At 43.6% G+C, this 25,081-nt stretch overlaps 1 protein-coding gene and 1 long non-coding RNA gene across 5 annotated transcripts in view; both read left to right on the top strand.

Annotated features, from left to right (window-relative positions):
• EXD3 (exonuclease 3'-5' domain containing 3) overlaps positions 1-5,011 on the top strand; it is a 243,628-nt gene extending 238,617 nt beyond the window's left edge. For all 4 annotated transcript variants that reach the window (XM_056537736.1, XM_056537734.1, XM_056537737.1 and 1 more), the window contains one exon: positions 4,514-5,011. In XM_056537736.1, the coding sequence (XP_056393711.1) occupies positions 4,514-4,803 (290 nt within the window). In that variant the 3' untranslated portion in view covers positions 4,804-5,011. The remainder of the gene's footprint in view (positions 1-4,513) is intronic.
• Positions 5,012-5,386: 375 nt separating this feature from the next.
• LOC130290309 (uncharacterized) lies at positions 5,387-23,576 on the top strand. Its single transcript, XR_008847563.1, has 4 exons — positions 5,387-5,463; positions 8,725-8,825; positions 12,626-12,719; positions 23,516-23,576. It is a non-coding gene; the product is annotated as an uncharacterized LOC130290309 (long non-coding RNA).
• The last annotated feature ends 1,505 nt before the right edge of the window (positions 23,577-25,081 follow it).

Genomic DNA, 25,081 nt, shown 5'->3' on the forward strand with positions numbered 1-25,081 from the left:
GTGTGCAAAAGGTCGGGACACAATGGGCAGCTCGAACAATGCCTCATATTTTCTGCTCTTGGCTCATTTCCCAAAGTTTTTCTTACTAATGGGAAAGTGAAGGAGGGGAGGACGAGTGACTGTAACTTATGTTACAGTAGAGATGATAACTTCACAATCTTCAGATACTTTGTCTCCAGTTAGACATGAAGAACGTGGCATCACTTATCGGCTCATCCTCCACTCATGTCTATGGAGGGGCTCACCGTCACATTGCACAGTTTGAAGGGGTCAGATATAACTTTTGCAGGGGGGGCTCAGTTCTTACTATTACGTCAAGACTTTTGTGACCAGACGGGTACATGGGAAGGAGAAGGATGATGTTGTATAATTTTCCACTGAGGACGCACAGTATCTGTCGTATAAAGTTATAACGTATCTTTTATTGCAATGTTTAAAAAGAGGCAGCAATAGATAAAAAAAAAAAAAAGCAATAGATAAGGGATGAAATAATAAAATACAGACCTAAAATAGATACCAAGAGTTTACATTCATGACCAAGACACCCAAAAGGGGATGCGCGATGTAGAATCGGTGCCAACTACACCCAATATAACCATGAATCGGATCAACAAAAGCCTATACCAACAACGTGTTTCCCCCAGGTGGTGCCGGTATCTTCAGGGGACCAAACTGGGGTTAGAAAGCCTAACACATATTGCAACATTTGGAATTCCACATGTTCTGATCAGGACGCACTGAGAGCTGGGCGGCAAGTCCGTGTCCAAAATCAATAGCCCTCCAAAAAGGAAGAGATAAGAAAGTAACATTTACAAACCTAAAATAGGTAACCAGGGATAGCAGAAGTTTATATTGGTGACCAAAAGAGACCCAAAAGGGAGGGGGGGGGGATTTGTAGGATATGTAGAATCTGTACCAAGTACATCCAGAATGACCACAAATAAGACCAACAATATCCTATGCCAACCAATGTCTCAACGTGTTTCCCCAATGTGGTGGCAGCATCATCAGGGGACTAAACTGGAGTCAGAAATCATAACACAAAAACACAGGATGAGTCAGGAAAAAAAAACACACACACTATGGGCCATGAGAAATTAAAGTAGTAATAAGAAGGCAATTACTACACCCCGTCCCAAGATGGTAGAAGGGGGGAATCAAGCACAGTAGGTATTATGACCATTAGATAGGCTTCTATTGATCAGATAGCACTTGTTTTTCAAATGTTTTTTCCTTTGCAGAAAAGTGAGTGACATGTCGCTTCGAAGCCCCCATTAAAATCCATAGGAAATCATATTGAAATCATGAACCTAATCTGCACTACTTGTAAGGTGGTATTTAAAGAGTACCTGTCATGATCTTGTTAAATTTTATAATCCTCCCAGGTCACTGCCCCCATCATGATAAACCACCCCCAGCCTTCATTTTTATAATTTTTTAGTTTTCTACCTTGATATTGTTCTGTATTTTCTGCTCAGTCAGATTAACAGACTGGGAAGGGGCGTTCCCCAGCAGGCGGGACATCATCTGAAGCCATACAGGGGAGAACTTCCTCCCTCACTCTGCTACACACAGCCCAGAGCAGTTCAGTGTGAGATGAGCTATGATTGGGCTAAGGCTGCACACACCCCTCAGCACTCCAGACTGCATTTCCTGATTTTGGACTTCTGACAGGCTGCAAGAGTCTGTGCAAGAGATGGGGGGGGGGGGGGGATGTGGACAAGTAGGGAGACACCTAGTGGCAGCTTTTTAAAATAAAAATAAAACAAAGAAAGTACATAAGAAAGATTTTTTATTTACCATAAGGAGTGCAATAGCAAAAATTCGTTTTAATGAGAATGCCCATTTAAACCTGAGTTTTTGCTCTTGGCAAGCAGCTCTTACCTGCACCAATACATTATACTAAACTCCCAGGACAGAAACATCTGCTCTTATAATGAATGATACAGATTGGATTTTACTGTAGCAAACCTGCATCTGTTAGAAGCATTAGACCCCATTCACACATTCACACAGATTTGACAATGAAATCTTCGTCTAGTCCAACACCCAAGCATGTGAATAGAATTTGCGCGGTCCCTTTCATGTGCAACAGAAAATTGTTGCTACTTGATTTTGTCCAGAAGGGTTAAACATTTGCCCCACAAATGACAGCGGGGTGGGGGTGGGGGGGTCTCATCCTAGACCCTGACTCTTGGGGGTCAGTCTTACATGTTCCTATAACCCTTATGTCCGTACAGGTTTGTAGCTTCTGCAAGTAAAAAAGAATGTCCTTATTTGCTGACAGCAAGCAGAGATCTAGAAAATTCTAAAAATCCTATAAGATATTTGTAGAGTTTTTCATTTTGTAGCGACAAAGGTTTCTGTATTTACTGTGGTCTCATGAAACACATGGACCACTGTATGTCCAGCCCGCAGTATTTGTGCAGCGTCGCTGGTGTTCTGCCCCTTGCACTTTTCCATTTATTCCAGATGTAGTGCGGCCGGTCTCCCCCATAGAGTTTAGCGCGTGTCACTGGTACTGGACATATAACTAGTCCCATGTGAGGAGAAAGAGCCTAATACGTCCTGGATGAGCAGCAGACGACGGGGGAAACATATCATATCCTATCTGTGTAGAGCAGTGTCTCCAAAGCAGTGTGCCTCCAGCTGTTGCAAAACTACAACTCCCAGCATACCCGGACAGCCAACAGCTGTCCGGGCATGCTGGAAGGTGAAGTTTTGCAACAGCTGGAGGCACATTGGTCAGGAAACACTCACCTACTGAATGACAAGGGACAGTAGGCATGCTGGGAGTTGTAATTCTGCAACAGCTGGAGGCACACTGGTTGGGAAACACTTGCCTACTGAATAGCAAGGATGAGTAGGCATGCTGGGAGTTGTAGTTTTGCAACAGTTGGCGGCACCCTGATTGGGAAACACTCGCCTACTGAATGACAAGGGATAGTAGGCATGCTGGGAGTTGTAATTCTGCAACAGCTGGAGGCACACTGGTTGGGAAACACTTGCCCACTGAATAGCAAGGGTGAGTAGGCATGCTGGCAGTTGTAGTTCTGCAACAGCTGTACGCACACTGGTAAGAAAACACTCGCCTACTGAATGACTAGGGACTATAGGCATGCTTGGAGTTGTAGTTCTGCAACAGCTGGAGGCACACTGATTGGGAAACACTTGCCTATTGAATAGCAAGGGTGAGTAGGCATGCTAGGAGTTGTAGTTCTGCAACAGCTGGAGGTACACTGGTATGGAAACACTTGCCTACTGAATGGCAAGGGACAGGCATGCTGGGAGTTGTAGTTTTTGCAATAGCTGGACAGCCACACAATGGGGACCATTACTCTGTGTATAGTGGGGGAATCGGGGAATGCTGGGATTTGTAGTGTTTATTAGCTAAATAGCCACAGTTTGGAGAACATTGCCATACTGTTTAGGGGGTCTGTCAGGGCATGCTAGGGGCTGTAGTATGGCAACAGCTTAAAAAAAAAAAAAAATCTTAAGAGTGTTGAACATGCTGGGAGTTGTAGTACTGCAACAGCTAGAAATCTACAGATTGTGGAACATTGTAGTTTTGCAACAGCTAGAGTGGTTGGGAAACACTAACATAGCCTGTTACAATGGGGGCTGTCAGGGCATTCTGGGAATTGTAGTTTTGCAACAGCTGGAGGCACACTGGTTGGGAAACACTTGCCTACTGAATGGCAAGGTACAGTAGGCATGCTGGAAGTAGTAGTTTTGCAACAGCTGGAGGCACCCTGGTTGGGAAACACTGATCTATAACTGGTTGGGAAACACTTACCTACTGAATGGCAAGGGTGAGTAGGAATGCTGGGAGTTGTAGTTTTGCAACAGTTGGCGGCACACTGATTGGGAAATACTCACCTACTGAATGACCATGCGCGGAAGGTTAAAGAATGGAGGAGCGGGAGCTGACAGCATCCGCTCCACCATGCTAGAGTACGGGGTCCCCCCCCACTTGCTACGCCACTGTGCGGCGGGCCGCGAGTTTGAGACCCCTGAATTAGAGCAGCACTCTTCATCCTGTGGCCCTCCAGCTGTTGCTAAACTACATCTCCCATCATGCCTTGAAAAATCCAATATACACATTAGACCAGTGGTCTTCATTCTGTGGCTCTGCAGCTGTTGCAAAACTACAAATCCCATCATGCCATGAAAGATCCAATATACACATTAAAGCAGTGTTTCCCAATCAGTGTGCCCCCAGCAGTTGCAAAACTACAACTCCCAGCATGCCCGGACAGCCAACGGCTGTCCGGGCATGCTGGGAGTTGTAGTTTTGCAACAGCTGGAGGCACACTGGCTGGAAAACACTACCTTATATGCTCTAATACTAAATGGCAAGGCACAGTAGGCATGCTGGGAGTTGTAGTTTTGCAACAGCTGGAGGCACCCTGGTTGGGAAACACTGATCTATAAGAAGGAAGGACTCATGGCTTTGTATTTTTGGAGGGTTTTTGAGTTTCATACTTTATCATCATTATGTCCTTGTCCACAGATTCCCCACACGCCAGCGAGCCGGAGGGGTTCCCCCATCACGAAAATCTGCAATGGATGGAAGAATTGGGCATCTCCCCAGAATCTCTGCGCTTGGCCAGCGGTGCCCACCTTCAGCTGGACGCGGTGCCCGCAGGACTGGTAGACAAGGTGCCCCTGTACTTCTGCTGCAGTCAGTGTGGCAAAGTCTTCTGGGAAGGGTCGCACTTTGGACGGGTGGTCTCCCAATTCCAGGAAGTTCTACAGGACAATGGGGAATGTATTTACCAATCTGCCAACCCAGGGCTCTGAAGAGGGCAACTGGGAGGACTGGGAATGGTATTCGGCGGCTTTATCTTCACCCAGGAGGGCACGGTTCAGATACGCCAGGGGTTAATGGTTATAGCAGTGAATATTCATAGGATGATGGGGGTGTTAGTTGCGGAAGTTGTAAGACCCTATATAAAGTGGAGGCAGCAGGGAGGGGCTCAGATCCCTCCTGCAACACAAAAATATTTTATTATAATTTTAATTATTATTATTATTATTAATTTTTTTTTTTTTTTTTTTTTGGGGGGGGGGGAGATGGGGGTTAAAAAAAATAAATAAATAAAAAAGACAATGGAGTTTAAACAACCGATGAAAAAAACAATAGCGTAGAGCAACCAATCGGATGTCTTCTGATGTTTGGAATCTGATTCCGTTCTATCTGCCATGGTTTTTGTAAAGGTGTTTTTTTTTTTTGTTTTTTTACTTTTTAGTTTCCAGTTTTTAATAATCAGTTTTAGCATTATGTGACCTCACCTTAACGTCCATTCAGTTTTTGGAGATTTTTTTTTTTTTTTTTGTATATAAATAAAATAAAAAATAAAAATAAAAGTTCTTGTATTCCTTAAAGACTTGATGGAAGAGGAAGATGAAGACTGTATGGAGCAGGTGACTGATCGCTAAGTTTCGGATGCTGTACTCCTTGTACGTAGAGAACGACTTGCGGTGGGTGGGATGGGGGCTAAGACTGTGTACACAGTGGGGGGGAGATTTATCAAAATCTGTGCAGAGGAAAAGGGTACCAGTTGCCCTTAACGACCAATCAGATCGCTTCTTTCAATTTGCAGAGGTCTTGATAGAAGCGATCTGATTGGTTGCTATGGGCAACTGGGCCGCTTTTCCTCTATACAGCTTTTGATAAATCTCCCCCCAACAGGCTTATAACAACAGAGCTGATTTCTTCTAGAAACAGCGCCACTCTTGTTCCCAGTTTGTGTGCGGTATTGCAGCTGAACTCTGTTGAAGTGAATGGAGCCGAGGACAGTGGTGGCGCTGTTTTTGGAAGAAAGTGGCTATGTTTTTGTAATACTGGATATCCCTTTCAGGTTGGCCAAACACATTAGATCAGGGTTTTTCAAACGGTGTGCCTCCAGCTGTTGCAAAACTACAACTCCCAGCATGCCCGGACAGCCTTTGGCTGTCCGGGCATGCTGGGAGTTGTAGTTTTGCAACAGCTGGAGGCACACTGGCCTGGAAACACTACACAATATGCTCCAATATAGCACCTAAAGCATGCTTGGACAGACTTTAAAGTTTTGCAACAGCTGGAGGCACACTATTTGGGGAAACTCTGCACTAGATTAAAGGGGTTATCCAGGAAAAAAAACTTTTTATATATATATATATATATATATATATATATATATATATAATCAACTGGCTTCAGAAAGTTAAACAGATTTGTAAATTACTTCTATTAAAAAATCTTAATCCTTTCAGTACTTATGAGCTTCTGAAGTTAAGGTTGTTCTTTTCTGTCTAAGTGCTCTCTGATGACACGTGTCTCGGGAACTGTCCAGAGTAGAAGAGGTTTTGCTATGGGGATTTGTTTCTAAACTGGGCGGTTCCCGAGACACGTGTCATCAGAGAGCACTTAGACAGAAAAGAACAACCTTAACTTCAGCAGCTCATAAGTACTGAAAGGATTAAGATTTTTTAATAGAAGTAATTTACAAATCTGTTTAACTTTCTGGAGCCAGTTGATATATAAAAAAAAAAGTTTTTTCCTGGAATAACCTCTTTAAAGAGGTTGTCCAGGATTAGAAAAACGCTTCCACAGTTTGCCGTATGTGTTGTACTGCAGCTCAGTCCCATGCACTGTAATAGAGCTGTGCTGCAATACCAGACACAAACTGTGGACCGGGGTGGTGCTGTAAGAAAATCAAGAGTATGGTGGGGTATATGCATCGTTTCCACAACGAAAGCTGCAGCAATCACATTGTAGATTCTGACTTCTACTGAAGGAAAATAAGTCTGCAATGGATCCGCAACGTAAATTGGGAAACGTTGCGCTGCAATATACGCACTACAATATGAACACGGGTGTGTTACAGTGCATATTCACAATGTAAAACCTTTATACACGTCAGGCACAATGGTTGGGGGGAACACAGAGCCTCCAGCTGTTGCAAACTACATTTCGGGAGTTAGTCTTGCAACAGCTGGGGGCGCACTGGTTTGGAAACACTGTTCTACATTGAACCCCTTCTAAAATCCTTTGATTTTAGTGGTTCACACAGCGCAGATTTCCTTTCAAATCCACCGTGTGAACAATCGCCTGATCCCGTGCAGATTTGGCCATGGTGGATTTTTTATTTGTATTAATAGCAGAATTCTCTGCAGTTATCCAACTTATCCGGCTTAGGGTTCACACTACGATTTGTAAGTACGGTTCCTGTATACGGCTGGGATGAGTGGGGCGGGGCTTAATAGCGGCGCCCGCACTCAGCCATATAGGGGAACCGTATTTAATGCATGTCTATGAGCCGACCGGAGTGAACCGCAGCCTCCGGACGGCTGCGTTTTCGTCCGTATGCGGTTCCCCGACCGTAGGCAAAAACGTGGTCGACCACGTTTTTGCCTGCGGTCGGGAAACCGCATATGGCCGAAAAAGCAGCTGACCGGAGGCTGCGGTTCACTCCGGTTGTCTCATAGACATGCATTAAATACGGTTCCCGAATACGGCTGAGTGCGGGCGCCGCAATTAAACCCCGCCCCCTCCTCCCAGCCGTATACGGGAACCGTACTTACAAATCGTAGTGTGAACCCAGCCTTAGGCCGGGTTCACACCACGTTTTTGCAATACAGTTCCCATAAACGTTTTCAATTTAAAAAACGTACGGAACCGTATTGAAAACCGTATGCATTGACTCTCCATTGAAAACCGTACGCCAAAAGATGCATCAGGTTGTGTCCGTTTTGCATCCTGTACGGTTTTGTCAGTTTTTTCCCATACCCAAAACCGTAGCCTACCACGGATTTTGGTCCGGATGAAAAACCGTATTGAAACGTATATTCATTTATTAAATTTTTTAACATGGGAGTCAATGGGAACCGTACAAAACTGTATGTGCGTACGGTTCCATACGGTTTTCTCCATACGTTTTTTGACTTTGCACAGTTTGTTTCTTGGAATTTCCATCAAACAAGTGAAACTTTATTCATAATGGAATGAAAAGTTAAAAACGTATACGTTTATTTTTTCTTAAAAAAGCGGATGCAACCGGACATCATTTTTCAAACCGTATACGGATTAAAATTTGTCCACACGTTTTGATACAGTTTAGTCCGGTTTTGAGGAATCCGTTTTTCATCCAAAACCTGATACGGGAAACTGTATTGCAAAAGCGTGGTGTGAACCCGGCCTTATCGTGGCTTTTTATATTCTACTATAATATTTTATTTATTATAGCTGCATGTCTTGTTACAATGTATCACCATCGCCATGTAACAGGGAACCCCTAGGTCAGTGGTCTTCAACCTGCGGACCTCCGGATGTTGCAAAACTACAACTCCCAGCATGCCCGGACAGCCAACGGCTGTCCGGGCATGCTGGGAGTTGTAGTTTTGCAACATCCGGATGTCCGCAGGTTGAAGACCACTGCCCTAGGTGTTGCAAAGCTATAATGCCCAGCATGCCCTGACAGCATTCTGGGAGTTGTAGTGTTGCAGCAGCTGGAGAGCCTCAGGTAGGGACCACTGCTGTATAGGGTAGATTATTAGGACTATAGAGTTGCACTTGATACTGTATCTGTGTAATTTTTTTTAATTTGCATGTATGGAACAATCAGTTGCAGAATTTATCCGCCACATTGTGACTCTTATTATAGCTGTGTGTCTTGTCACAATGTATCAAATAGTTGCAGTTGATTTTTTTTTTTTTTTCCTAATAAACTTTATTTATAGGGCAACCCTGAGGACGGTCACCCTGCTGTCACCATGTAACAGTGAACCTTCAGCAGGGGCATACTGGGAGTTGTAGTTCTTCAGCAGCTGGAGTGCCTCAGGTAGGGGATCACTGCTGTATAGGGTAAATTATTACTATGCACACTATGGAGATTGCACTTAATACTGTATCTCAGTGGTCTCCAACCTGCGGACCTCCAGAGGTTGCAAAACTACAACTCCCAACATGCTGGGAGTTGTAGTTTTGCAACATCTGGAGGTCCGCAGGTTGGAGACCACTGCTGTATCTGCATGTAAACCTGATTCTTGCATCGCTACAGATCAAGTGCATCTGCATTCTTTCCAGACACTTGTCCCAGGAGCTTGCGTTCGCTCCGGAGGAGGGGCCCCATTGCTGTCCCTCTCTCTTGTTATTTCCTACCAGCCCTGGTCTCCTCCTCCTTTCTTTCTCTGCCTTTTGTACCAGACTCTGCTGGGAAGAAATCCTGTCCCTGTTCCCACGCTCCGACACATTTTAATGAATCAACTACAAGCCCCGCCCACTTTGTTTCATCCACCTATACCTCAGGCAGTTGATTGGCTGGCCCAAGTCCCGCCTCCCTCCTAATTTTTTTTTTTTTTTTTTTGCTGTGGTTGTGGGAGCCCCAGGGAAAATGATCACTTTACTGAGTCAGGTGTCTTTAACCCCATGGATGCCAAGGCAGCTCCCGCTAGGTGCCCGGGACTTGTTTCACTTTCATTAAGATGTGGATCATACAGTATATGACTTATTTGTATTGTCTGCGCATATAGTTTTATGGAAGATGTATATGTAACGCTTTAGGCAGGTATAGTTGCACACATCCGGACCTTTATCTATCCTTGCCAAAATGTTGTGTGTAACTAATTACATCCTGCGGTAAGATTGCAACATATAGTGAATATTTCCCTTTTTATTTATTTTTTTTACAAGATGTTACAAAAAATTGTGACATAATTCCAGGTAAAAATGAGTAGAATCAGTAGAATTTTTTTCTTTTTGCCTTCATAAGGAAACATTGAAGTTGGGCGTAAGTTGGCAACTCAACCAATATTTGTGGGCAAGCGGGAAGAGCCTGAGGCATGCGGCTTTTGTTGGTGCAACTTTCTACAGGATTCACCCAGGTGGGGGGGGGGAGATTTATCAAAACTTGTGCAGAGGAGAAGGTGACCAGTTTCTCATAGCGACCTAGAGATGAGCGAACTTACAGTAAATTCGATTCGTCACGAACTTCTCAGCTCGGTGGTTGCTGACTTTTCCTGCATAAATTAGTTCAGCTTTCCGGTGCTCCGGTGGGCTGGAAAAGGTGGATACAGTCCTAGGAAAGAGTCTCCTAGGACTGTATCCACCTTTTCCAGCCCACCGGAGCACCTGAAAGCTGAACTAATTTATGCAGGATAAGACATCAACTGCCGAGCCGAGAAGTTCGTGACGAATCGAATTTACTCGCTCATCTCTATAGCGACCAATCAGATTGCTTCCATTAGTAGTAGTAGTATTATTTTCATTATTTATGTATTTATTATTATATATATTTTTTATTATTATATTTAATTATTATTATAATTTTTTTATTATAGTTTTTTTAATTAGTTTTTATTATAATAATAATCATTATTATTATTATAATTTTAAATTTTTTTAAGTCCTCTAAAAAATTAAAGAAGCAATCGGATTATAGGATACTCATCACTTTTTCCACTGCAAAGGTTTTCATCCCTACCCAGAGATCTAAAATATCTTAAATTAGGCCAATTTCATTGGGGGAACTGGGGGATTATCATCTGATGTACACTATATGCAGAGAAGTCATGGGCCTCGCTATTATATTCCAGGCAGGGCTGGCCACAGGCAAAGTAGGCAGCCACCTAGAGCGCCTTCTTGATGGGGGGCGCCGCTCTGCCTGCCACAAGAAAGTTAGACAACCAGCATCCAAACCACTCGCTCATCCAGCAGCATGAAGAGGAGGTTTGTTACAGTGTGTCACCCCCGTAATAAACTAATTACATGAGGAGGGGGGCTTGTTAAAGTGTGTCACCCCAGTAATAAGTGGGGTGTGTCAAAGGGCGGGCCAATGGGTCGAGTCAAGGGGCGGCAAAATTAGCTTTTGCTTAGGGTGGCAAAAATCCTTGCACAAGTCCTGATTCCAGGGTCTCATTCTGCCCCATTGCCACAGGTGTATAATAGAGCCCCAACCAATACAGTCGCCTCTACAGACATTGGTGATAGGATGGGTCGTTCTATAGGAGTCACATCAGGACATGTCTCCCCTGCTGGATCTTTCCCCATCAGCTGTGTCACTAATGCTCTGCTGACTCCATAAAGAACGTGATCGGCCGCACAGAGCCCGGACCCCAACCCCATCCAACACCTCCAGGATGAACTAGAATGGAGATTGTGATCCGGGTCCTCTCCTCCAACACCAGTGTCTGACCTCACAAATGGTCAAAAATTCCCACAGACACCGACATCTTATAGAAAGTCTTTTTAAAAGAATGAAGACTGTTATACCTGCAAAGGAGATCAACTCCAATACAGTGATCCCTCAACTTACAATGGCCTCAACTTACAATAGTTTCAACATACAATGGTCTTTTCTGGACCATTGTAACTTGAAACCAGACTCAACATACAATGCTATGGAATCTGCGAAACGTGTCAATGGCTGGAAGAACCGACCAATCAGAATGGATATTTCACTGGTAAAACCTGTGTATTCCTAAAGTGCATGCACTGACTGGTGTCTGGTAGCGCCCCCTACAGTACAGGGAGGTATTACATGTTCTGTACTCTACCTGTATTACTGAAGTGTATGCACTGACTGGTGTCTGGTAGCGCCCCCTACAGTACAGGGAGGTATTACATGTTCTGTACTCTTTACCTGTATTACTGAAGTGTATGCACTGACTGGTGTCTGGTAGCGCCCCCTACAGTACAGGGAGGTATTACATGTTCTGTACTCTTTACCTGTATTACTGAAGTGTATGCACTGACTGGTGTCTGGTAGCGCCCCCTACAGTACAGGGAGGTATTACATGTTCTGTACTCTTTACCTGTATTACTGAAGTGTATGCACTGACTGGTGTCTGGTAGCGCCCCCTACAGTACAGGGAGGTATTACATGTTCTGTACTCTTTACCTGTGCCACATTTAGCTGCTCCTTTGGACATCAGGTGAGGGCGGCTCCATTTTCCTTTTTTTAGAACATTGCGTGTACTGTACAGAAGCAACTTCTGTCCTCTACATAGACCAGTGTTTCCCAAAGAGGTTGCCTCCAGCTGTTGCAAAACTACAACTCCCAGCATGCCCGGGCAGCCGAAGGCTGTCCGGGCATGTTGGGAGTTGTAGTTTTGCAACAGCTGGAGGCACCCTGGTTGGGAAACACTGAAATAGACAGTGATTACAGCTCCCAACAGATCTTTCTTACTTTTATATGTAAGGATTTGCTTTATCTGTATCAGTTATCTACTTATTTATCTTTAATCCTCACTTTTTCCTATTTTTTGGATGACATTTTGGTGGCTTCAGAACCAATTACCAGGTTTCCATAGAGTTCTGGTCTCAACATACGATGGTTTCAACATACAATGGTCGCCCTGGAACCAATTAATATTGTAACTTGAGGGCCCACTGTACTTTATGTCCATATAAGAGTTTATGTTAATTCTTGCACTATAGTAAGGAATAGCTAGATAATCATTTCCCCCAATACATTGTTCCAGTTCCTCAGAAGTGAACCTGATCTTTTGAACCTCATAAAACGTCTTCATAAGATGATGAGGACCGGAGACTTAACAAGGTCCATAAAAAAACAAGGTGGAAGTATAATCTATATTTATCCCGTCATTTATCACTGATACATTATAATTTATGTATTTGCAGGGCAGTGAGATTGGAATAATATGTATATACTATATGGTGACAATAGGGATGACTCCTGCAGTTGGGAATCCCAGCCGCGCCTGGTTAGTCACAGGTGAGACAACACGTGTCATCATTTTGGTAATCAGATAATTTGAGATACTTTACCTGTAGTGGTTCCCACAGTTAAAATGTAAGTGCCCCCTTGTTTTCCTTACCTCTGACCTCTTGGCAGGGATCGGTGTTCAGTATTACACATGTATAAAGTTTATGTGCATTGATACTAGTACAGGGATCTCCAACCTTAATTGCAAAACTACAACTTCTAGCCGGTCCTGGCAGCCTCACTCTGGGTCAGGGCCTCAAGTAGTTAAGCAAATACGAAACTCCAGACCACATCCTCCTAGAGGGTACCAGGCGCTGCCAGTAATGAGGGTCAGTCTGGCCAAAGTTTTAAAAACATTTTAATGAACGGATAAAACGTACAACGTGTTTTGAAATCGATCTGGTTTCTTCTTCAGGTACGATCATGTAGTTATGCAACACCTTGAGCCGCAGGTTGCAAACCACTGCGAGAGAAGATCCTAAATATGGCTGATATATTTATTTCATTAATTGGCAGGCCATGTTGTTCCACAGAGATCCGGATCCATCTGACCAGGTCATGTTTCTCTACAGAGATCTGGATCCATCTGACCAGGTCATGTTTCTCTACAGAGATCTGGATCCATCTGACCAGGCCATGTTTCTCTATAGGGATCTGGACCCATCTGACCAGACCATGTTTCTCTATAGAGATCTGGATCCATCTGACCAGGACATGTTTCTCTATAGAGATCTGGATCCATCTGACCAGGACATGTTTCTCTATAGAGATCTGGATCCATCTGACCAGGCCATGTTTCTCTATAGAGATCTGGATCCATCTGACCAGGCCATATTTCTCTATAGAGATCTGGATCCATCTGACCAGGCCATGTTTCTCTATAGAGATCTGGATCCATCTGACCAGGTCATGTTTCTCTATAGAGATCTGGATCCATCTGACCAGGCCATGTTTCTCTATAGAGATCTGGATCCATCTGACCAGGCCATGTTTCTCTATAGAGATCTGGATCCATCTGACCAGGCCATGTTTCTCTATAGAGATCTGGATCCATCTGACCAGGCCATGTTTCTCTATAGAGATCTGGATCCATCTGACCAGGCCATGTTTCTCTATAGAGATCTGGATCCATCTGACCAGGACATGTTTCTCTATAGATCTGGATCCATCTGACCAGGACATGTTTCTCCATATAGATCTGGATCCATCTGACCAGTCCATGTTTCTCTATAGAGGTCTGGATCCATCTGACCAGGTCATGTTTCTCTATAGAGATCTGGATCCATCTGACCAGGTCATGTTTCTCTATAGAGGTCTGGATCCATCTGACCAGGTCATGTTTCTCTATAGAGATCTGGATCCATCTGACCAGGACATGTTTCTCTATAGAGATCTGGATCCATCTGACCAGGACATGTTTATCTATAGAGATCTGGATCCATCTGACCAGGCCATGTTTCTCTGGATCCATATGACAGTCGTTGGCTGTCTGGGCATACTAGGAGCTGTAGTTTTGCATTAGCTGGAGGTCCACAGTTTGGAGACCAAAGCTTTAGGATATCCAGCTGTAGGATAGGTGAATTAATGCTGTTGTCCTCTGTTATCTGGGGGAGAAGCGGACTTCAATAAAATGGGCGTTAGGAAGTGCAGAAGCCCCCCAGCACCCTGATCACTCCCCATATAATCTCCAAAGACCTTTGCATCAAATATACAGTATATCGAGCTATTACAAGCCGCTGGCCTCAGAGTGTGTGGCCCCTTTAAGACAGCTCAGTACTCCTCAATTAACTTATATGAATACTAAGTAATTAAAATCAAGGTGATTATTGTGTAAGACCACATTATAGAGGAGCTGTATCCGCTCCCTGTCATTACCCATCAACCTCATATTATCTAATGTCTGACAATTCATGGCCCTCGTCTCCTTCCCAGGCCTCCCCGACAAGCAGCGGCACCCAGGTAATATTATACCGTACTCAGCCAGGAAATGAAGGATTAACGTCCGCTGGAGAGACTCCTAATTGTAATTCAGTGAATGAATATATATACTCCTTATGGGGGGTATTTATCAAAGGATTTATGTGTTTTTTTTCACGTAACTTTGGCGCAGTGTCTTTTTGCGCCAAAGTTTGGCGCATCTTCTCCACTGTCATTTTTACAACTTTCTCAAAATCACACAGTCCTGTGTGTGATTTCAACTTTAGTCAGCAATTCATCATTTGCGCCAATCGATCTTTGGCGCAAATCCAGTTGTTTTTTTTTGCGTAAAAATCCCCGCCAAGAAATTTTGCACATGGAAAACACAATTACCAATGTCAGAAAATGTAAAGGCGTCAAAATACATTAAAAACATAAAAGCAGCGCCGCCTCCAGGGCTGCTCAATACTATCCTGCGACATAGTTGTCTCTGAGGAACCTTCAACCTCCGTTGAGCCAGCATTGGACATGGCCACACAGGTTCAGGAAAGGTAAGCACTAAAGCAGTGGTCTCCAACCTGCGGACCTCCAGATGTTGCAAAACTACAATTCCCAGCATGCCCGGACAGCTAACGGCTGTCCGGGCATGCTGGGAATTGTAGTTTTGCAACATCTGGAGGTCCGCAGGTTGAAGACCACTGCACTACAGTAAAAAAAAAAAAAAAACTACTCAACTTGAAAATAAAATCCATTTCACATGATATATATATAAACCCCACAAAAGAAAATACCGTATTTATCGGGGTATACCACGGCCTATAACACGCACCCTCATTTTACCAAGGATATTTGGGTAAAAAAAGTTTTTTACCCAAATATCCATGGTAAAATGAGGGTGCGCGTGTATACCCCGATATACCCCCAGGAAAGGCAGGGGGAGAGAGGCCGTCGCTGCCCGCTTCTCTCCCCCTGCCTTTCCTGAGGTCTATAGCGCTGCTGTCGGCCCTTTTCACCCCCTGGTTATCGACAGCCAGGGGGAGAGAATGGGCAGCGGCACCCATTGCCGGCGCCGCTGCCCCGTTGCCTCCCCCCATCCCCGGTGGCATAATTACCAGAGTCGGGTCCGCGCTGCTCCAGGCCTCCGTCGTGCGTCCCCAGCGTCGTTGCTATGCACGGCGCGGCGCTCTGACGTCATGCGCTGCGCCGTTCAGCGCATAACAACGACGGAGGCCTGGAGCAGCGGAGCAGCGCGGACCCGACTCAGGTAATTATGCCACCGGGGATGGGGGGAGGCAACGGGGCAGCGGCGCCGGCAATGGGTGCCGCTGCCCCTTCTCTCCCCCTGGCTGTCGGCGCCGCTTCTCTCCCCCTGGCTTTCCTGGGGGTGTATCGGCATATAACACGCACACAGACTTTAGGCTAAAAATTTTAGCCTAAAAAGTGCGTGTTATACGCCGATAAATACGGTAACTCATGTCGCTTGCTGATATACTGCAGCAGGGACTCCGAAATGGCTGCACAAGGGGTAAAATACGCGTCCTCTGTGGTGGTAAGTTCTGTATAAAAGGCGCTGGGAACGGCTGATTTCAACATTTGAGCCAAAATTACTAACAACTTGTACCAAATTTATAATGTCCACGAAAACCACGAAAGTGAAAAAAAAAAGGGTAAAAAGAAACTGTCAACAGGTAAAATTGATAAATCCCTAGGTATCTATAGCTTTAGAGCAGTGTTTTCCAACCTGGGGCTCTCAAGCTGTTGCAGAACTGAAACTCCCATCATGCCATCCCATCACAGGTTGGGGATCACTACATTAAAGTCCAAATTTGTAAGCCCACGCAATCTCTAGCTCAAGTATGAGACTCAGGGCCGTCAAGGCAACCCTACCGCGCTCAGCAGGTTCCGTTTTAAAGGGGACCTCTCATCAAATAAACTTTTGATATATTTTAGATTAATGAATGCTGAATAAGTTTCCAATAGCATGTTAATGAAAAATATGCTTCTTTCTATTGTATTTTTCCCGATCAGTCCTGTCAGCAAGCATTTCAGACTCATGCTGGAGTCCTAAACACTCAGAGCTGCCAGTCTGCTTTGTTCACAGCCAAACAGGCTGTGAACAAAGCATGCTGGCAGCTCTGGGTGTTCTTCTTTGTGAACAAAGCAGCCTGGCAGCTCGTAGTGTTTAGGACTCCAGCATGAGTCTGAAATGCTTGCTGCCAGGACTGGTAGGGAGACCCCTAGTGGTCATTTCTTCAAAGTGGAAAATTAAATAGAAAGAAGAATATTTTTTAATAACATGCAATTGTAAAGTTATTCTGCATACATTAATCTATAATACATCAAAAGTTTTTTTGATGAGAGGAACTTCGCAGAGCGTGGCCTGAGTTTGCCCAAGCTAAAGCTTTGAACTTGCCCTTTAAAGGATATGGTGGTGATAAAGGGGACACTCTCTTAGGGTACGGTCCCACGTGGCACTTACGCAGCGTATTTCAGGCTGCGCAGTGGGAAATAGGCTGTGTATTCTTCAATGAGCAAACACACAGGGTTAACCCGCCACAGCCCTGTGTGCAGTGAGGTTTGGAGACGGGGCCCCTCGTCATAGTCACGTCAGAGCGGGGTCCCGCCTCTTAACATTAGTGCGTACACACTGCTGCGGCGGGAAAGCCCCGAGTGTACGCTCATCGGAGAATACGCAGCGTATTTTCCACTGCACGGCAGATGTTGCATGAATTACGCTAAATAATCGCTACGTGGGACCGTACTCTTAAAGGGGTACTTTGGTGGAAAACTTTTTTTTTTTTTTTTTTTTTTTTTTTTTTAATCAACTGGTGCCAGAAAGTTAAACAGATGTGTAAATTACTTCTATTAAAAAATCTTAATCCTTCCAGTACTTACTAGCTACTGAATACTACAGAGGGAATTATTTTCCTTTTTGGAACACAGAGCTCTCTGCTGACATCACGAGCACAGTGCTCTCTGCTGACATCTCTGTCCATTTTAGGAACTGTCCAGAGCAGCATATGTTTGCTATGGGGATTTTCTCCTACTCTGGAAAGTTCTTATAATGGACAGAGATGTCAGCAGAGAGCACTGTGCTCGTGATTTCACCTGAGAGCAATGTGTTCCAAAAAGAAAAGAATTTCCTCTGTAGTATTCAGCAGCTAATAAGTACAGGAAGGATAAAGATTTTTCTGTTTAACTTTCTGGCACCAGTTGATTTAAAAAATAAAAAGGTTTCCACAGGAGTACCCCTTTAAGGTGTACCTGTCATTTAGAAAAACTTTTGATATGTCTTTGAGCGATATCACAAATTTTTATTGGTCGGGGTCTGATTGTACAAGAAAAAGCCGGAGCTTCCTCCCCCAGCTCTGTGTCACGTAACCTGGACGAACATGCAATGCAAGTCTATAAGGTTGTCCAGGTCTCATAGTCGCAGAGCAAGGAGAGGAGCACGCTACTCATTCTAATTCAGGACCTGACCAATAAGGACTTTACATGTCCCTAAGACAGTGTTTCCCAACCAGGGTGCCTCCAGCTGTTGCAAAACTACAACTCCAAGCATGCCCGGACAGCCAACGGCTGTCCGGGCATGCTGGGAGTTGCAGTTTTGCAACAGCGGGAGGCACCCTGGTTGGAAAACACTGACCTAAGACATATCAGAAGTTTTGTACACTTATAAAGGGATATTCCTGTTTAGGAAAACCTATCCCCAATCCAAGGGGGGGGGGGGGGGGGGGAATAAGTGTTTTGGCGCTTAAAGGGGTATTCCAGGAAAAAACTTTTTTTATATATATATATATATATATATATATATATATATATATATATCAATTGGCTCCAGAAAGTTAAACAGATTTGTAAATTAGTTCTTTTAAAAAAAATCTTAATCCTTTCAGTACTTATGAGCTGCTGAAGTTGAGTTGTTCTTTTCTGTCTAAGTGCTCTCTGATGACACGTGTCTCGGGAACTGTCAAGAGTGGAAGCAAATCCCCATAGCAAACCTCTTCTACTCTGTGCAGTTCCCGAGACAAGCAGAGATGTCAGCAGAGAGCGCTGTTGCCAGACAGAAAACAACTACTCAACTTCAGAACCTGATAATTATTGAAAGGATTAAGATTTTTTAATAGAAGTAATTTAAAAATATGTTTAACTTTCTGGAGCCAGTTGATTTAAAAAATAAATACAAAAAAAAAAGTTTTTTTTCCCTGGAATACCCCTCTAACTCGTGTATCTCCAGCTCTTCCATAGACATGCATGGAGGGGGTGTGTCGACCCCCGCTCCATGTACGAGGAGAGCCGGGTGCCATGCAAGCGATCGCAGGGGATCCCCCATGGGATCAGACACTTATCCCCTATCCTTTGAATAACAGATAGATTTCCCTAAATCAGAGTACCCCTTTAAAGGGGTACTCCACTGGAAAACATTTTCTTTTAAATCAACTGTTGCTATAAAGTTAAACAGATTTGTAAATTACTTCTATTTAAAAATCTTAATCCTTCCAGTACTTCTCAGCTGCTGTATGCTCCACAGGAAGTTATTTTCTCTTTGGATTTCCTCTCTGTCTGACCACAGTGCTCTCTGCTGACACCTCTGTCTGTCTCAGGAACTGTCCAGAACAGGAGATGTTTGCTATGGGGATTTGCTCCTACTCAAGACAGTTCCTAAGATGGACAGAGGTGTCAGCAGAGAGCTCTGTGGTCAGACAGAAAGGAGATTCAAAAAGAAAAGAACTTTCTCTGTAGTAAACAACAGCTGATAAGTACTGGAAGGATTGGAATATTTTTAATAGAAGTCATTTACAAATCTGATTAACTTTCTGGCACCAGTAGATTTAAAAGAAAAAATTTTCCGGTGGAGTACCCCTTTAAGGACCCTTTTCTGTAAAATCAGAAGACCACCAAAAAATGTGTCCATAGATTCTTTTGAGCATTTTCACCAATAATCATGGAGGGAGGGTGCGCATAATACATGTTCAGCTCACTCAATGGGAAACCTACCTCCTAGGTCAAAAAGTGCAAAACCCCTATTAATATTTTCATTAGAAAAATTGCTGATCAGATCTAAGATCCCTCCCCCAGCGATAAGATGGAATCAGTTTGCAGACTCAGCAGCAAGTGTTAAATTTTGCAGCAGCACCTCCGCAGGGGGGATGAAGCATTGCACAGCTGACCATGTAATGCACACATGCCGGGTCCTCCACAGGGTGACGCTCCATGGAACCATTTTAGACTCTGAATAATGACATTTTTACATATAATATTATCCATTTATCCCCGTCCTAAATGTGTCTACTCCCGGAATGATCCGGACAAGTGAGAGAATCTTCGCACGTTTCTCACGCTCTTCGTCGCGAGTACGGGTGTGGTTATTTCCCAAGAACGGTTGAATTTTACCAAGGAGGCCTGGGAAAATAAATTACTAATAATTGAGAACTATAAAAAGGCTTTTCCTTTATTCACCTGACTGAACTGGCTGATGAGTTGGCGTATCTCAGCCTGTCATGTGAGATACAGTCTGCCAAGCCTGTGTATCTAAGCTGTAAAACTGCATGATGCTTAGTCATGGGATTATCTAATCCTATCGTGTGATACCATGCTGCCGAACCACTGTATCTAAGCTTATTGAGCGATACAATAATTTGAGCTGCTGCATCAACCTGTGAGCTGGTGTATCCTCCCTATTGTTTGCTGAGCCCATCATACTGTTTGCTGATCAGTTGTATCTAAGCACAGCTTGTGGGATACAGTCTTTGAGCAGATCATTTCTCTGCATGGTCGCATACTAATTCCATTTTTACAGTGGTCTTAAACTGTGGACCTCCAGATGTTGGTAAACTACAACTCCCAGCACCCGGACAGTATGGAGACCACTGCATTAGGAAGTTATTCTCTAGAGAAGTGTTTCCCAACTTTGGTGCCTCCAGCTGTTGCAAAACTACAACCCCAGCATCCCATCTGCTGTCCGGGCATGCTGAGAGTTTAGTTTTGCAACATCTGGAGGTCCACTGTTTGGAGACCAGTGCATAAGGAAGTTATTCTCTAGAGTAGTGTTTTCAATCAGGGTGCCTCCTGCTGTTGCAAAACTACAACTTCCAGCATTGTTCCAGCAGTGTTTTCAATCCGGGTACCTCCAGATATTGCAAAACTACAACTCCCAGCATGCCCGGACAGCCAAAGGCAATATCTGGTGGTGCACAGTTTGGAGACCACTGCATTAGTGCATTAGGAACTTATTCTCTAGAGCAGTGTTTCTCAAAGTGTGCCTCCAGCTGTTGCAAAACTACAACTCCCAACATACCCGGACAGCCTTTGGCTGTCCGGGTATACTGGGAGTTGTATTTTTGCAACTGCAAGGAGGTTCACAGTTTGGAAAGCATTGGTCTAGGCTGTCCGTGCAAGCTGGGTGTTGTAGTTTTTGCAACAGCTTGAGGCACCCTGGTTGGGAAAAACTGTTCCTAATGCAGTGGTCGCCAAACTGTGGACCTCCAGATGTTGCACAACTACAACTCTCAGCATCTGGACAGTATGGAGACCACTGCATTAGGAACTTATTCTCTAGAGCAGTGTTTACCAACTTTGGTGCCTCCAGCTATTGCAAATCTACAATCCCAGCATGCCAATGGCTGTCCGAGCATGTTGGGAGTTTTAGGTTTGAAATATCTGGAGGTGCACAATTTGGGGACCACTGCATTAGGAAGTTATTCTCTAGAGCAGTGTTTTCAATCAGGGTGCCTCCAGCTGTTGCAAAACTACAACTTCCAGCATTGTTCCAGCAGTGTTTTCAATCAGGGTACCTCCAGATATTGCAAAACTACAACTCCCAGCATGCCCGGACAGCCAACGGCTGTCCGGGCATGCTAGGAGTTGTAGTTTTGCAATATCTGGTGGTTCACAGTTTGGAGATCACTGCATTAGTGGAAGTTATTCTCTAGAGCAGTGTTTCTCAAAGGGTGCCTCCAGCTGTTGCAAAACTACAGCTCCCAACATGTCCGGACAGCCTTTGGCAGTTCGGGCACGCTGGGAGTTGTAGTTTTGCAACAGCTGGGAGGTTCACAGTTTGGAAAGCACTGGTCTTGGCTGTCCGCGCATGCTGAGTGTTGTAGTTTTGCAACAGCTGCAGGCACCCTGGTTGGGGAAAAAAACTGCTCCTAATACAGTGGTCACAAAACTACAACTCCCAGCATGCCTGGACAGCCAGCTCCTAACTGGGCATTGCATTTTTGCTATATTTGGAGCGCCACAGTTTGGAGACTACTGCATTGGGAAGTTATTCTCTATTGCAGTGTTTCTTAACCTGGGTGCCTGCATGCTGGGAGTTGTAGTTTTGAAACAGCTGGAGGCACCCTGGTGTGGACAGTGTATGGTGCGGTGCAGTACCCTCTCGGCTGGGTTTATGTCAGCTGGTGGTTGTGTCCTTACGTGACATACACCCACCACCTATACGACGACAGTGTCAGCCCTGGCCCTCCATTCTCCCAGATGTGTAACGTTCCAAGCGCTGTCTCCCATGGGATCACACCCAGCCGTACCCAGTTAATGTGCAGAAGGTATTGTGGATGAGCATTGGCGCCAGCGTCTGAGCATTCATCTGGCCTCGCGCCACCAAGAAAGCAGAAGCTTTACTGATTGTTTCCTGCAGCAAAACTATGCATGTGCGTTAGGGTGTGTGAGGGTGCTTAGGAGAAAAGCTGTGTGTTATACGCCTGCGCTTACCTGGACAAAGGTGACAGATCCTGCAAGAAAAGTCCTAAAAACCGCAAAGGCATACCGTGACGTTGGTTCAGTGGAAGGTTCTTTAAAACCCCCAGATAAAAGCCTATGCTGGGGCTTTAAAAAACTGGGAAAGCTGGGTGGCACACAGTAGGCATGCCACCCAGCTTTCCTAAAGAGCTCAATTATGTCTGCCCCACCAAACAGATATTCTTTTTAAAAAGACTGGGAAAGCTGAGTGGCAGGCAGTATACAGTGCAGGGCTCACAGTACCCCCCCCCCCCCCCCCCCCCACAATGATTGAATGTGATATATAAATATATATATATATATGTATTGATTTTAATTATATATTCTGCTATAAGGAGCCTATGACTAGTCTAGTGTTTCCCAACCAGGGTGCCTCCAGCTGTTGCAAAACTACAACTTCCAGCATGCCTACTCTGCCTTACCATTTAGTATTAGAATATATAGCGTAGTATTTCCCAGCCAGTGTGCCTCCAGCTGTTGCAAAACTACAACTTCCAGCATGCCTACTGTGCCTTACCATTTAGTATTAGAGCATATAGGGTAGTATTTCCCAGCCAGTGTGCCTCCAGCTGTTGCAAAACTACAACTCCTAGCATGCCCGGACAGCCGTTTTCGGTCCGGGCATGCTGGGAGTTGTAGTTTTGCAACTGCTAGAGACACACTGATTGGGAAACACTGCTTTAAAGTGTATTTTGGATCTTTCATGGCATGATGGGAGTTGTAGTTTTGCAACAGCTGGAGATTACACAGAATGAAGATCACTGGTCTTGTGTATATTGAATCTTTCAAGGCATGATGGGAGTTGTAGTTTAGCAGAAGCTGGAGAGACACAGAATGGAGACCACTAGTTGCAATGTGTATATATTGGGTCTATAAGGGCATGCTGGAAGTTGTAGTTTTGCAACAGCTGGAGGCACTCTGGTTGAGAAACCCCGGACTACTAGATAGTGTGATCAGTGCTGGATGGACCAGGTATACAGTGTGCAGCCATTCTTATGATGAGAGAGAGGAAGAGGGAGGGAGCTGACAATTTTTAACAAAGATTTTAGTGTTAAACTTTTTCGGTTCCGGCTTTGACACATGACATATGTTGCCTCCACCAGCTGGCGGCACTCAGCTGACATTTGGCATCTTTTCTGTCATTGCAGGAGCCCATATGGTGCTGGAAGCCTCATGGCAAAGGAAGTCGTGGGGATCATTCACATTACTGGTAGATTTTATATGAGAATTAACCAGATCGGTTTTGGTTAAAGTGTTTTATAGTATTATAGTAGTTATATTCTTGTATATAGGAGGCAGTATTATAGTAGTTATATTCTTGTATATAGGGGCAGTATTATAGTAGTTATATTCTTGTATATAGGGGCAGTATTATAGTAGTTATATTCTTGTATATAGGAGCAGTATTATAGTAGTTATATTCTTGTATATAGGGGCAGTATTATAGTAGTTATATTCTTGTATATAGGAGCAGTATTATAGTAGTTATATTCTTGTATATAGGAGCAGTATTATAGTAGTTATATTCTTGTATATAGGAGCAGTATTATAGTAGTTATATTCTTGTATATAGGGGCAGTATTATAGTAGTGATATTCTTGTATATAGGGGCAGTATTATAGTAGTTATATTCTTGTATATAGGGGGCAGTATTATAGTAGTTATATTCTTGTATATAGGAGCAGTATTATAGTAGTTATATTCTTGTATATAGGAGCAGTATTATAGTAGTTATATTCTTGTACATAGGAGCAGTATTATAGCAGTTATATTCTTGTATATAGGAGCAGTATTATAGTAGTTATATTCTTGTATATAGGGGCAGTATTATAGTAGTGATATTCTTGTATATAGGGGCAGTATTATAGTAGTTATATTCTTGTATATAGGGGGCAGTATTATAGCAGTTATATTCTTGTATATAGGATCAGTATTATAGTAGTTATATTCTTGTGTATAGGGGCAGTATTATAGTAGTGATATTCTTGTATATAGGGGCAGTATTATAGTAGTTATATTCTTGTATATAGGAGGCAGTATTATAGTAGTTATATTCTTGTATATAGGAGGCAGTATTATAGTAGATATATTCTTGTATATAGGGGCAGTATTATAGTAGTTATATTCTTGTATATAGGAGGCAGTATTATAGTAGTTATATTCTTGTATATAGGAGGCAGTATTATAGTAGATATATTCTTGTATATAGGAGCAGTATTATAGTAGTTATATTCTTGTATATAGGGGGCAGTATTATAGCAGTTATATTCTTGTATATAGGAGCAGTATTATAGTAGTTATATTCTTGTATATAGGAGCAGTGTTATAGTAGTTATATTCTTGTATATAGGAGCAGTATTATAGTAGTTACATTCTTGCATATAGGAGCAGTATTATAGTAGTTATATTCCTGTATATAGGAGCAGTATTATAGTAGTAATATTCTTGTATATAGGAGCAGTATTATAGTAGTTATATTCTGGTATATAGGAGCAGTATTATAGTAGTTATATTCTTGTATATAGGAGCAGTATTATAGTAGTTATATTCTTGTATATAGGAGCAGTATTATACCAGTTATATTCTTGTATATAGGAGCAGTATTATAGTAGTTATATTCTTGTATATAGGGGCAGTATTATAGTAGTTATATTCTTGTATATAGGAGCAGTATTATAGTAGTTACATTCTTGTATATAGGAGCAGTATTATAG

This window comes from Hyla sarda, chromosome 9, assembly GCF_029499605.1.
Source record: "Hyla sarda isolate aHylSar1 chromosome 9, aHylSar1.hap1, whole genome shotgun sequence".
NCBI classification, from domain to species: Eukaryota; Metazoa; Chordata; class Amphibia; order Anura; family Hylidae; genus Hyla; species Hyla sarda.